This window comes from Diorhabda carinulata, chromosome 1 (genome assembly GCF_026250575.1).
Source record: "Diorhabda carinulata isolate Delta chromosome 1, icDioCari1.1, whole genome shotgun sequence".
NCBI lineage: Eukaryota > Metazoa > Arthropoda > Insecta > Coleoptera > Chrysomelidae > Diorhabda > Diorhabda carinulata.
The window spans coordinates 5,849,928-5,863,415 of record NC_079460.1 but is presented as its reverse complement, the minus strand read 5'-3'; the positions used below and the strand labels follow the sequence as shown (position 1 = coordinate 5,863,415).

The following is a 13,488-nucleotide window of genomic DNA, read 5'->3' as shown; positions in this document are numbered from 1 at the left end:
TAATAGATTTCTAGGAATGGGTAACTACCCTTGTGGCTATTAAATATGATAACTATCTCTACAACCCAAGAAACATTGGTTATTTCTTTTAATACAAAATAATGAATAGTCCAATAATGTTTAGTTATAGGTTAACCATTACTGCTGGTCAAATTGTAGTATTGAAAATTGTTTCGAGTAGTTAATCGCTATAATGCTAAGTATTTTTTTAAATAATGGAGGTGACGAAAATGTTAAGTGAAAAAGGCTAGGTTCAGTTATGTTTATATTGTACAGGATGTTACACAAAAAGGTGATCCCGTATCTGGGATAGATAGAAATTTGAAAAATATTTGGGGTTTATTCGGTAAAAAAATTTCGTAACGCCTTCCGTATGCAAGGATTATGGGAGTTAAACAAACCTTGTCGCGTAAAAGTGGCCTCGACAATGAAGAGAATACATTTTCAAAAAATGGATTGAGGGCTGTCCTTTTTAATAATGTTTGACAAAAATCCACTCTAACCTGTAGATCGTCTGGCAAGAGCTCTTGGATTTGTCTGTATTGATAAGAATGTAGCTGTTGCTCTTTAAGTATCCTCCAAGTACTTGAAGAAGACGTATTTGTTTGTCTTGCCACATTCCTTACGCTAACTGTTTGATTTTGATCAACGAAATTTAAAATCATATTTTCGTTATTAATGGTTCTTGTTGTTCTTGGCCTACCAGAATTTATTTTTTTAGGTCTCACATTCCCAGTTTTTTGACAACGTCGCTCAATGGCTCTAGATGTATTTTTACTTGGTAAGTTTTTCCGAGGAAACTTTTCTGTATAATGCGTAACAGCTGCACTAGAGCTTCCTAAACACTCGCCAAGGTTAATAACATATCAGTGTATTTAAAATTTGAGTACATTTTGATTAAGAATATCTAATACAACAAATGACGAGGTTTCGGAAATGTAATCATTATTGAATCAACGTCATAACTATCAATGAATGACAGATTTCCATGGTAAACTCCGAGAAAATATTATTAACGTAAAATTCAAGTTGAATATTTATGGGTACTCAGCTATTGGGGGCCTCAATATAAAACAACAACAGTTTGAGTCCCAGAACCGCAATATATGATCATCAAATTGTTGTTTGTTTCATACTAAAGCCTCCAATAGCTCAGTACCCATACTTATTTACCTTTGAAAAAAAGATCCTATACTAATTAGACTTGATTTTTGTGAAACGTTAAAAGAAACGAAAGCCTTCAGCCCCAAATTTTTTTAATGTATCCGTTTTATCCATGGGGTCTCATTTACGCGACAAAAAATTTTCAATTCACATAATGCTTACTAATTAATGAAAATAATTAATAACTTTATCGATACTTTATACCAGCATCGATTATTACTTCATAATTTTCAAATCAAAATATTCCGAAAACCGTACACATTATCGAGTTTTATCAAGAAACTTTTTGGTGTAAAATTAAATGATGTTTAAGTTCAATTGAAATTTTGCTTAAAAAATCTAACATTGAAAAATTTTGTTCAAATACTACTTGGTACGAACGGTGTAACTAGCGCCCTCTATGAGAGTCAGACATAAAAATCAATTCATTGGATGTATCAGTTTCCAAAACATATTCGCATAAAATTTCAATACAATGTTGCCAGTAGTTGCGGCGAAATCGTAAAAAATGTGAACAATTTTTTTTCTTCGGCGCCCTTTATCTTGGATACGGATGGCATTATGAACATTTTTTACTTAAAAAACTCCAAATATTTTTCAGTTTTCTATCTATCCTAGACACTGGATCACCGTTTTTGAAACATCTTAGTAAAACTAAATATAACTTTTACTGATGTATTTATTAATGAAAGATTCTTACAAAGGAAATTATTTTACATTTAAAATTTCAATGTGAAGATATTTTAATAATTAGTTATGTTACAACAAAATACCCGATATAGTGAAGGCGATGTGTCTCGGAATAAATGATATTTATTATAATTTTTGAGGTTATTGTTATTTTCTGGATTACGTATCCACTACCATGTATTTTAATGATTTAGCTCAGGGACTGTTTGGAGATCATATCTTCACTACCACATGCATACATATTATGCAACAAGTAAAAGAGTATTGTAAATAATTTGAAAGGGGGGTGTCATTTGAAAGGGAAAACGCGAGCTCAGTGATAAGTATACTTAATATAATGTATACCGGAATTACAAATGGGGAAAAATAGCAGTTGTTTATATAATAAAATAAATATTCAACGCATATATCGTCTATATCATTCATTCGCATAAGAGCTCTGTAATATCGCACATATTTATTAACCATTCAATATTATTAGAATATATCGAACAGGGTTTCAATTTCTAATAGTGGCTGATTCTGAACCAATATACTACCTAATAGTATGATGCATCCCAATGTGGATATTAATGTTTTTCAAAATTTTAATAGCAATTCCATAAATGTAATAGGATATGTATGTCACCTTGAGTAAGGATTGTATGCTGAATTTTTTTATAATGTAGAGATTAAAAGTAAAATAGAACAACGGCTGGTTCATAGTAGAACATTCTACATATGCTAATTGGTAGAAATCTAATTAAATATATGTGTGATTGATTCTAAAAGTCTATCAATAATGTGTGAAAAATATGTAAATATAGTTTTGCTGTTCAAGTAATCAACTGCTAGCTCATTAATTTAGGTTAGTGCTGAGTATGAATCTATAGAACATATGACGAAATGAGAAAACACCAAAAACATGTGTCCGTTGCTATCATGATATCTATAATATTCTACCAAATTTGGTGCTCCAATACAAAAAGGATGTGCCAAATTTAATGATAATTCAATTTTATTTACCTAAAGTTTTAACTTGTTAATTTTCCTCCGTTAAGTTTACATACAATATAAATATGTATTAGTTTTTATTTGATAACACATCAAAAAATGTAATGCGTGCATTACAAGGCAATAGAATTAGTTTGAGCAAATTGCGATGGTGTGGAAATATCGTGTTGGACATTAAATTTGGAAGAGAACAATAAATAACTCACCTCCATGATCACTCGCACCGCTTTGTCTACCAGCAGCTTGCTCTATGATGTCGTTTAAAACCATAACATCTGTAATAATAAAAATAACAGAATTACTGTAACAATTTAGAGTGTATCGTTTCCAATAGTCAATTGCTACATGCTCTTTTTTATTAGAGTTATATAATTGATAGCTGTTCTGTAAATACTCGTTATTATTTGTTTCATTCAAAGAGTTACTGATACAAATATATAAAAGTAATACTTCAACGTGTAGTATGTAGATTAGAGAACATTGAATCAAATGTTATTAACACTATTCCTGATACAGATCATGTATATTACATATTGGAAAGAATATACCAAAGTTGAGCTTTGGTCGATCAAGTTTGGTATTATTGCAGAAAACATTGAAATTGTGCAATTAATATGAGATAAATATTCATAAATTCTGAAAATCATTTGTTTTTCACGGCATGCATCAGCTGGTAAATCAGTTATTAATATTTATATTATTTATGTTATCTTACCTTTCATATCTACTACAGTTTGTCTTTGATTACTATCAATAAATGGATTGTCTAAATGCTTTATCTTCCCCTCCATTTGGCTTGTTGGTCCATCCTGTTAAATAACAATTGATATATAAAGTAGTCCACTTTTAAGAATATTTTATTCTTACGTAATCTCCTCGATGTGCTCTATGATTATAATCGGTGTAATTGGTGGGCGTTGTTGTGGCTGTTGTCGCAAGGGGAGGTCCAGTCCTGAGTGATCTATTCCTGAGTTGGCTTTCTTTTGTTATTACTTTCCCAGCACCACCCAAACCACACAAGAGATCTCCGTGAGAGGTGTAAGATATTCGTGAAGCGTGCGATGTGTATGATGAATGACGCGAACCTAACCAACATATCCAGTTTTATTAAACAAAACGACTAGTTACTTGAATTCAAAAAAAACTAAAAATATATAGAACGACAGAGTTAGGTTAATTTTCTTACATAAATACAACTTAAATTGTAATTAAATATACCCATCACAAACTAGTCGCTTAAAGTTCTACAAGAACCATTCTAGAGACGTTGCAAAATCTATTTTGTTAGTGAGCAGAAGTTAACTCTGAACCATAAAGTGATAATACGTTGAGATTAGGTTTATTGTTCAAATTGAAGTGAATACAGATTGTGAAATTATGCAGATAAATTACTTCATATTATTATAAAAATTGATTAATCAGGTTGGAAATGCATATAAATTGAGACACATTTTATGACAAAATATCGTAACCATTCAGCTCAAGTTCATAAACTGCATTAAGATGATTGTAAAATGGAGTACACGAAAGATGATTGTGTATGTGTTCAGAAAGCCAAGTACTTACCCAAATTAGCATAATAAATAGGAACAACCATAGCTCCATTCTCTTCACTCATCGGTGTAACAGCATTAGAATCATCGGCATAAGGTAAATGTTCTTGAGCATCTAAATATGTGGATAAGACCAAAGGCTTACGATCACCAGGAGGTGGTATCATACGGCGATTACTGCGCATAGTGAACTGGTGGCTTCCTCTGGAGCCTCGACGAGGATTGAAAGGCGATCCAGGTAAGCTGAGACTGGCCTGAATATGGGAGATAGTCTATACATGAGCGTTACGTACAAAAATTTCTAACCAAATAATGGAACAAGTTTCGGTAAATCTTATTAAGCTGCAAAACTCAAAACATAAAAGATAAAATAACTGTTTGAAATTTTTTTAGTTCAAATTCTTTGTCCTAATAAGTTACAGTCTAACAGCTTTGATTTGTAGCAAAGAGACGAAAGATATCGTGATTTGTTGCAGTTTAATTGTCGTATTTGCCGAACTATTGCAAACCGCAGTCGGTATTAAAATGAAAAATAAAATAAAAACTGCAGGTGAAAAACGTTCTAAAGAATTGTGACAACTAAAAGTAAAGTGCAGAACATTTGTTTAACACTGATCAGATAAATCAATATTAAACCAATGAAGGCTGTAACACTATAATTGTCATGATCTTTACATTTTTTTGATTTAACATCAATTTTAGTTTGAATAAGCAACATTTATCATTTCAAACCATCATAACAGGTGATTAGTAAACGTTTTGGAGCCAACATCTAGTGAATTTTTAATAAGAAAATTAATAGATCCATAAGTGATGAGGATTTAAGGACACCATACTGAATGTAATACATAATTTGCATTATCACTTAATTCCAAATAAGGGGTAACCTAGCACTTGACAAAGAGTTCGAGACTAAACAAAGCCAACCCATGAAAATGGAATTACAAAATTGAAATAAATTGCATTGCTTCAATAATCACTGCACGAATAACATTAACTAGGACAAGGCATTGGAAAATAGTGAGTTAAACATTTTAGTTCATATGTAATTGTGCTCAATTAAAAACACTGTACTGTTTTACTGTTATTTGACAAATAACTTTTTTTTAATTACAATTTTTCCTCAGATTCAAGCAAATTTAACAGACAAAGCATTATAGAAAATTTCCAGGAAATAGAATATCGGGCTAAATCGACCAGTTCAAACAGATTCCTTATGCTTAGATCCGTGATATTTTTCCGTAAAAGGTATATATTATTGTTCTATGGTTCTATTAGCTGGTGAAAACGTCAAAAGTATAATGTTGGTTCACACAAGGTTTGATGGGTTATTGATTGGTACAATTCCAATATTTCACGTTCTTATTTTGTATATTGTGTTTATTGATATAATATATACTCTTATAATTTTTGTTCTTGATGCATATTTTCATTACTTTATTTTATGTTTTCGAAATATAAGGGAAAGTAGGATGAATTGTTTTATTTACTAGTTGAGATGGATTCAACGTGAGTAATTTCTGATGAGAAAATCACATTATAATTAACAAAAATTTGAAAATATTTTCTCAACGTTCTCATTTCTTAATTACCCACACTAATCGAACATTTTGGATGCAGCAATCTGGATCTTTTTTTCTTCCGATTATTAGGGTATTTCAACTTCACAAGAAACTTATCTACTGATAGTCATGTAATCATGATACAAAAAAATGTGTTTGTTTGCAGATAAAATGTGTATTGTATTATGATAAAACCCGTTAGCTAATTTTTTGAAAATTATGCCAAATTGATAATCCTTTAATGTGAAAAGTGTATTTGTATAGCCACCTGCAATGATGGTTGTCGATTTGAAACAAGGCTCAAAAGTATCAAGACACTTACAGCGCTAACTTTCCGCATCTTGGTGGGATTAGTAGGTATTCTTCTCTGCTCACTCACTGAATCTAATCCTTCAGATCGAATGCTCATCTTCTCCTTATTGTTGTCATCGTGACCCTTTGCTTGTCCCACAAATAGCTCATAACTGTGGCAGGAAAAATCGGATGGGGACTTTACAATATCTGGACAGTTTTCAGCAGCTAAATTTGCGGCTGCAGCTTCTCGGGCTTCCTCAGCTGCCGCTGCTCGCGCATCCGCTCTGTCCTGTTTTGCCTGTGCGGCTTTCTCGGCTTCCTACAAAACAAAACTTTCACATCGATATCACCATTGTAGTGATAATAATACTAAATGCTTTTATTGGTAATTTACAATACAGGTCATACATCATTAAAGCTGTAAGAAATTTAACTACTATAAGACTATTAACTTTATAAAGATACAAAAATTTAAAATTGAGAAGTATATGATAAATAGCCAATTAAAAAAAACCTAGCCTTTATAAACCTTACTCGAATAAAGAATGAAGATCTTCACAATGTTACAATTACAAAGAATTTGATTTTATGAAACCTGTATTACGCCTAAGTTTCTTGCTTTATCAACAAATTTTGAGTTCACTTGAATGATAATTTGATTTGAAATGGTTTTCGTTGCTCGACGTCTAGAGATAAGCAATAATTTCGTTTTAGAAGTATTCATAGCTGGAAAAAAATAGTTAAAGGCTTGCAATAAGTCACCAATTTACGTAGTGCGGTCCTTGAGTTCTTGGCCTAATATAGTTAATAGAGTGCGTTCGTAAAAATATTTATACACACGCTAGTGGCAAGTTTCAATGAGCTTCACACAAAGTTTCAACTTGCTGCTACGATCCATTTTAATATAGTGGAGCTATATGTCTTAAATTGAGTTTCGAGCTTTTACAAAATTTCAATTAAATATTAACACCAACACAAATCAAAAACAAATTTGAGGATGTTTACGGTGACTTATGTACATCAATTAAATCAGTCAAGTTGTTCCACTGGCGATGAGAATCATAAAAAAATGACCCACGTTCAGTGAAGGTGACTACTCCAGAAAACATTATTATTAGTGGAAGAAATTGTTCTAAGCGAATGAAAAAATATTGCAGCACATACCGGCATTTCCAAAGCAAGTGTTCTAAGGATCCTACATGAGAATTTTAATATGACAAAAATTAGTGCAAGGTCACGAAAAGCACCAAAAAAGTGTGTCTTAAATATTTTGGGACTGCGAGGGTATCGTTTTTGATTGACTAAGAAATAAAATACAACTGCGAACGCGGCATATTACCCTGACTTACTAAGGCAGTTGTTCCAAGAATTTTCAATAAAAGACGTGGCAAATTCAGCCTTGGAGTAAACTTGCTTCATGACAATGCTCCTGTTCACAATGCTTCATTCTCTAAGGTTACTGTATACAAATCTTGCTTCAGAGAGATTAAGTACCCATCATATAGTCCTCATCTCTCCCCGTCCGATTTTCTTTTGTTGGCAAAGCTGAAGGCAAAGTTAAACAGGTGGTGTACGAACATTTAACTCTAAAGATGCATCATATTTTTATAGTGGATTAGAAGCTTTAGTCAGACGTTTTAAAATGTGTGTGAAAATATTGGAAGATAATCAGATAAGGAAGATAAGTTTTTTCATTTTTCTTTCTATGTTAGGCTAGGAACTCATGGACCGCATTACGTATTTACATATATGCAAACAGGCTCCACTCATTTTACCCTGCTTGAATACGTAATAACACTAAGTGTCGTGAGGATATAAGTGATACCACACTATATTAAATATTTTTGGAATTCAGTGGTATAAAGAATAAATAATAATAAAGGTCTCGATTTTTGATGGTTGCTATATAGGAAGACTTTTTATGTAAAAACATCCTTTACCATCTATTCCTCAGATAACTTTTTTTAAACCGCATTTGTAGCAATGGCAAAGAAGTAAAAGGACTAGTATTAATAGTTCATTATTATCTAGTGCGTGGTGAATATTATCAGTTACTTTTGGTAAAAATTATAAGAATTAACAAAATATCTCATTTGATCTCAAACACGTTGAATAACTGATACCGTTATTTGTATAAAATCTGACAAGTTTTAAAGGTGATTGATTTTAGGTATCGGAACTACCGTGATTTTCTTTTATCCATTGGGAAGAATTTTGTTTAGATATAAATATACAGCAGTATTAATGTCACAGGATAGTATCAAGATCTTCTATTTAATAGGAAGAAGTACCTCATTATTAGTACTTTCCTCAATTTTATTTTCAAGTTCATTATTAGCATAATCTATGAAGTTTCCTTCTAAATATTTATTCGATTTGAATTCGGTGAAAGCTTGGTTCCTCTGGTCATAATTGGTATGGTAAAATCGGTAAACCATGGCAAAAGTAGTGTACTAATCTTAATCTGGAATAAGTTATTTACTTTCAAGAGTCGCACGAATTATTTAGCAGGATTCGTTTAAGATAGGTGTGATAGAAAGTATTTTGTTTCTTTTTATATTCTACTGTACATTAAATGAGACAGTGATCCTTAAATAGATAATTCATTGTAAGGTAACATACAAAAGTTCGGGGTGTTATTAAATCTAGTTGGTTCTAGATGTAGTGATTGTGTGAAGAACAAATGAAGATAATACGATTCGTTAATAAATGCACGTCTAATGGATTTGACGAATATACGCCCAAATTTAATATCTTCACTGTAATATCTAATGATTCATGAGCAATGAAATCTTAAAAAAAGTTTCAATACTACTGTAAATACACAAATGAACGAGGCTAGTGCAAGAAATAAGATAAAAATAGTAATAGTACAGACTTGAAAACTATAACCTTAGTAGAGATTTTCAGATAAGAAAAAGAAGGTTTAACAAAGCAGATAAACCATTATTTTTTATTGCTAAAAGAATTCATTTGGGAATAGATTTCGGATCAAATTCAAGGATTAAATAATATCTCACCCTGATGGCTTCTTCTTCAGCTGCTTCCTCTTCTTCGGCTTTCTTTTGTAATTCGTCATAAGACATCGCAACAATAGCTAATATTAAATTAACTAAATAAAACGATCCCAAAAATATAATCACAATAAAAAATAGCATGTGCCATGGACCTGCGGACCGCAATACCTGAAATAAATATATAAATATTCATCACAGTTTGTTATATATTTCCAGAGAATAGCAGTAACTGCTTAGAACCTTCAAAACATTTAGAAGTCAAGAAATTAAGCAAAATATTTCATTTGATTTAGTTTGAAAACTTCTATAATGAGTTGTAGCAATTAAATACCAAAGTGTATGTATCTATGTCTGCTGTTATTTTGAAGGTTGTTCTTTGAATCAGATTAATTCAATATTTCATAGAATACTTATTATGCCGCAATGCTCTATTAATTAATTTTCTTATTATGTATCCTCTTAGTTATTCGAAAGCTTGGAATATACATTAAAAATGGCACAATTTATTGTTTCATTGATTGTGAAGAACTCTCATAATGTTTATCAAGCTTAACATTGATCTGAATGACTGGTTTTGATTTTTTTCCAACAAATAATACTTGATGAGCACACGAAATCAATTTTTTTATTTTCCCATAAATCACAAGGTATACTATCATTGGCTGTCGAATACAAACTAAATGACTCAGCTTGTTCGAGTGCAAATTTGATTTTGTATTTTAGATAGAAAATATACTGAGACTTCTTGAACATGACGCATATGTCTCAAAAGCCAAATAGGATTAACAAATAATGTGACCCTGATAATTTAAGTGATTAATACTATTTATTAACCACTAATAAAAAAATTTTTAAATTTGGATAGAGTATACATACAAAATAATGTTTTTTTTTTAAATAGTGAATAAAGAAATTATAAATTTTAATATAATTTTGGCTACGGAACTTATTCTTACCAATTGGTAAAGGTTTTCCCAGTAGTCTTGTGTCATTAATCTAAAGGCGGAAAGAAAGGCCCAGCCGAAAGTATCAAAACTAGTGTAACCATAATTTGGATTTTCTCCGTAACCCTGTAGGCACGTATAACCTGGCTTGCATGTGCCAGCTCCTGAGGAATTACCACAGAGTGGATAGTCTCCATTGTCATCTACATACCAATTTGCTAAAATAGAATGTTGTCATTAAATGATGATTCATTTATATAACCAAACAAGAGTTATAGATAAAGCAAATCTAAATAAAAAAATTGAAAACATGATAAACAATGTCGCCAAAAAATCATGCTTCTGTCCAATGTAGAAGTATTTGTAATATCTTCTTATATTTGACATATTAGTTCTACTTGTCAAGAATACTGTTTTATAAGCAATCTGACAAAACCCTCCTTGTAATCCAGTTTAAAGAGGATATCTACGTTAATCTATATTGTTCTGAAAATTATAAACATAGTGTATAGAAGTTATTTTAATTTTTGATTGATGGACATAGTAATCAAGTACTTGAATTTTATTTACTACGAAAACAGAAACGAGAAACGATTATTGCCTTTTTCTTGATGTTGAGTAAATTGTAAGAGAGGCAGAAAAAAACGATTGACAATAAATCAGAAAAAGACAAAACATATGGAAATTGAAAGAAAGAAAGAAGTTCACAAACAAGAAACAGTGAATATAAATGACCTCATCTTCGAAGGACCAGTAAAAGTTGGAAATAATGAGTATAGAGGACTTACGAACTATGAAATTAAGAATATATTAGAAAATGAGGATATAGTAAATACAATTACAGCAAAAAGAATACAATGGTACGGACACATTAAAAAAGATGGAAAAACGGCAGGGTACAAGGAGACTCACAGAATGGAGACCGAGCGAGAAAATATTGCCTGGTAGACCAAAAAATAGATAGGAAGATCAGATTAAGATATGGAAAATCTGGGCGTACGTGACTGGAACAAACAGATACACGATAGAGAAAATGGAGAACAATAGTCGAAGCTGCAAAAATATGTGATAAGCTGTAATTAAATAGGGTAAAATGTGGGCTGACCACCCACAAAAATACAGGGTCAATAAAGCTCAATTTGAGCGGCTACAATCCTCAATAGAATGTATAGCCTTGTATATATATCATTTCATCTCGTTATATTTTATGTGGAACCTTCAGCTCTAAGACGATTTCTTATGAGGTTTTCCAAGATTATTCACATCTTGATAGTACATTGACTGATTGTATATTACTTCTTTCAGATCGAACACAAATTGTTACAGAAACTAATAATCTATCCCTAAATTCCAAAATTGAATTAATTTCCACAAAAATGATATGCCATAGCAAAGCTATAGAGGGCTCAAAATAATACGGAATGTACTCACTCTTATTATCCATAAACTTTTCCCAGTTTTCATCGGTAAGATTTCCCCAGGAACCGTCATTTGGAAAGTTTTTAATGCATTTTTGTGTAAGAACTCCCATATAAATTTGTAAACCCATTAGTGCAAATACGGAAAGAGAAAACATTGTTAAAATTATCACATCTCGTAGATTTTTTACTGATTCAATTACAGCTCCAACGATGGTTTTCAAACCTGGAATGAGAGTAAATCTATAAATTACGTTTTATGTTTTAAAAGATGAAGTTTTAGTTCTCAAACATGAAAATCATAATTAACCCTGCGCATTTGAATCAAGTTAATTTTAGCATATATTTGAAGGATTTATAATTGAAAAATGTCGTACAGAAATTGTCATGAATAAAATCATGATGAAATTATTTTCAACATATATATTTATTATTATATTTCAAATAAACAATTCGATTTCAACTAACTAAATCTGTGAATAATTACATTCCAATTTTATAATACATGCTTGAAGTATTGAAAGAAGAAAAATAGGTTTTATAATTATATCAGAAATATTTATTGGTATGGTGTACCCACCGGATTGAAATAAATAAAAGAAGATATGAAATTGAATTTTCTTCGAGAAACATAAGTCATTGCAATATTTTTAAGCTTCTCTCTCCTTAGAGACGGTCACGTAATTTATAAGTGTGGACCCAGTTTTTAAAGCCACCTTTCTAGCAAAGTGAAAGTTGAACTAGCTGGATTAGAAAAAATGTTCAGAGTGTACTAGGCGACAATGAATAATAAACAGATAATTTTTAACTTGATAACAGGCTTTTTATCTATAATTCACGTATGTAGGTTATACAGGATAATTTTCGAAATTAAAACATTACCCAGAAAACTTAACGCGTGCTAAAAATGTTCTCTTCATGTGTATGTGTGAATTATAGCGTGAATTTATACAATTTGATTTATAAATATCTATATTTGTACCTTACGTTTTCAATGAAATCTAATTTTGCGTCTTACTAACAAACAGAATCATATTTGATTAATTCATCTAAAGATGTTATTTCGAACATAAATACACTGTATAAGATTGATTTCAATTTGTTCATAACAATAGCTCTTATCACGCCTTTAGTGAACAGAATCTGTCAGAAACATTAACCTAGATTTGTGAAATCTGTATATTATGATAATGTAGTAACTTTGAAAACTGCTTACAGGTAGTATAAGCAAATTAGAGGTGGAAATGAGTCAGTTGAAGGTGATCAACGGTCAGAAAATATTCAGTATCAAAGTGGACAAATTTGTAAACAAAAAAATATAACTAGTCAAGAATTTACCATGGAAATCTCATATGGGTCTAACTATTTTAAAAAATCATTTGCAAATGACACGAGTGTAAACAAAAAAATTCAATTGTTACAGTAGATGAAAATTATGCTATTACGCTGATATGATCGTTGTTTTTCAGTACTTTCAAGGAGATTAATTTCAATTGTTTCCGATAAAACAATTCACCCATATTTTCCTATTACATTTCGTATACGCTGAAATGAGTTTTTTGAATATTTTTTTTTAGTTATATACTCATGAATGGCAACTAGTTGTTTAGGTAAAATTTACCATCCTAATGAAGAATTAATTCTGGATAGTATATGCACTATAATATGCTCAAAAAATGAGACGTACGATACTTAGTTTCAGTTTTAAATTGCGAATTTGTGAGGAAGATAATCTCTTGAAGTTTTGGAGAACATTAATATAACCATTATATTCCTAATATTAACAGATCGTGCCAGATTATCTCCCTTCTATTATCTGGAGGCGGTTGTTCGAGTTGATTTTTAAATAAATG

The 13,488-nt window shown here is 31.0% G+C and overlaps 1 protein-coding gene across 5 annotated transcripts in view; it reads right to left on the bottom strand.

Annotated features, from left to right (window-relative positions):
- The window catches only part of LOC130892064 (sodium channel protein para), a 99,190-nt gene that overhangs the window by 28,043 nt on the left and 57,659 nt on the right, over nt 1-13,488 (bottom strand). For 3 of the 5 annotated variants that reach the window (XM_057797285.1, XM_057797305.1, XM_057797297.1), the window contains 8 exons: nt 11,649-11,861; nt 10,230-10,435; nt 9,277-9,441; nt 6,285-6,575; nt 4,414-4,654; nt 3,715-3,932; nt 3,563-3,656; nt 3,054-3,122 (listed from right to left, as the gene is read on the bottom strand). In XM_057797285.1, coding sequence (XP_057653268.1) covers nt 3,054-3,122; nt 3,563-3,656; nt 3,715-3,932; nt 4,414-4,654; nt 6,285-6,575; nt 9,277-9,441; nt 10,230-10,435; nt 11,649-11,861 — 1,497 coding nt within the window. The remainder of the gene's footprint in view (nt 1-3,053; nt 3,123-3,562; nt 3,657-3,714; nt 3,933-4,413; nt 4,655-6,284; nt 6,576-9,276; nt 9,442-10,229; nt 10,436-11,648; nt 11,862-13,488) is intronic. The other 2 variants (XM_057797313.1, XM_057797320.1) reach the window with 1 other exon arrangement.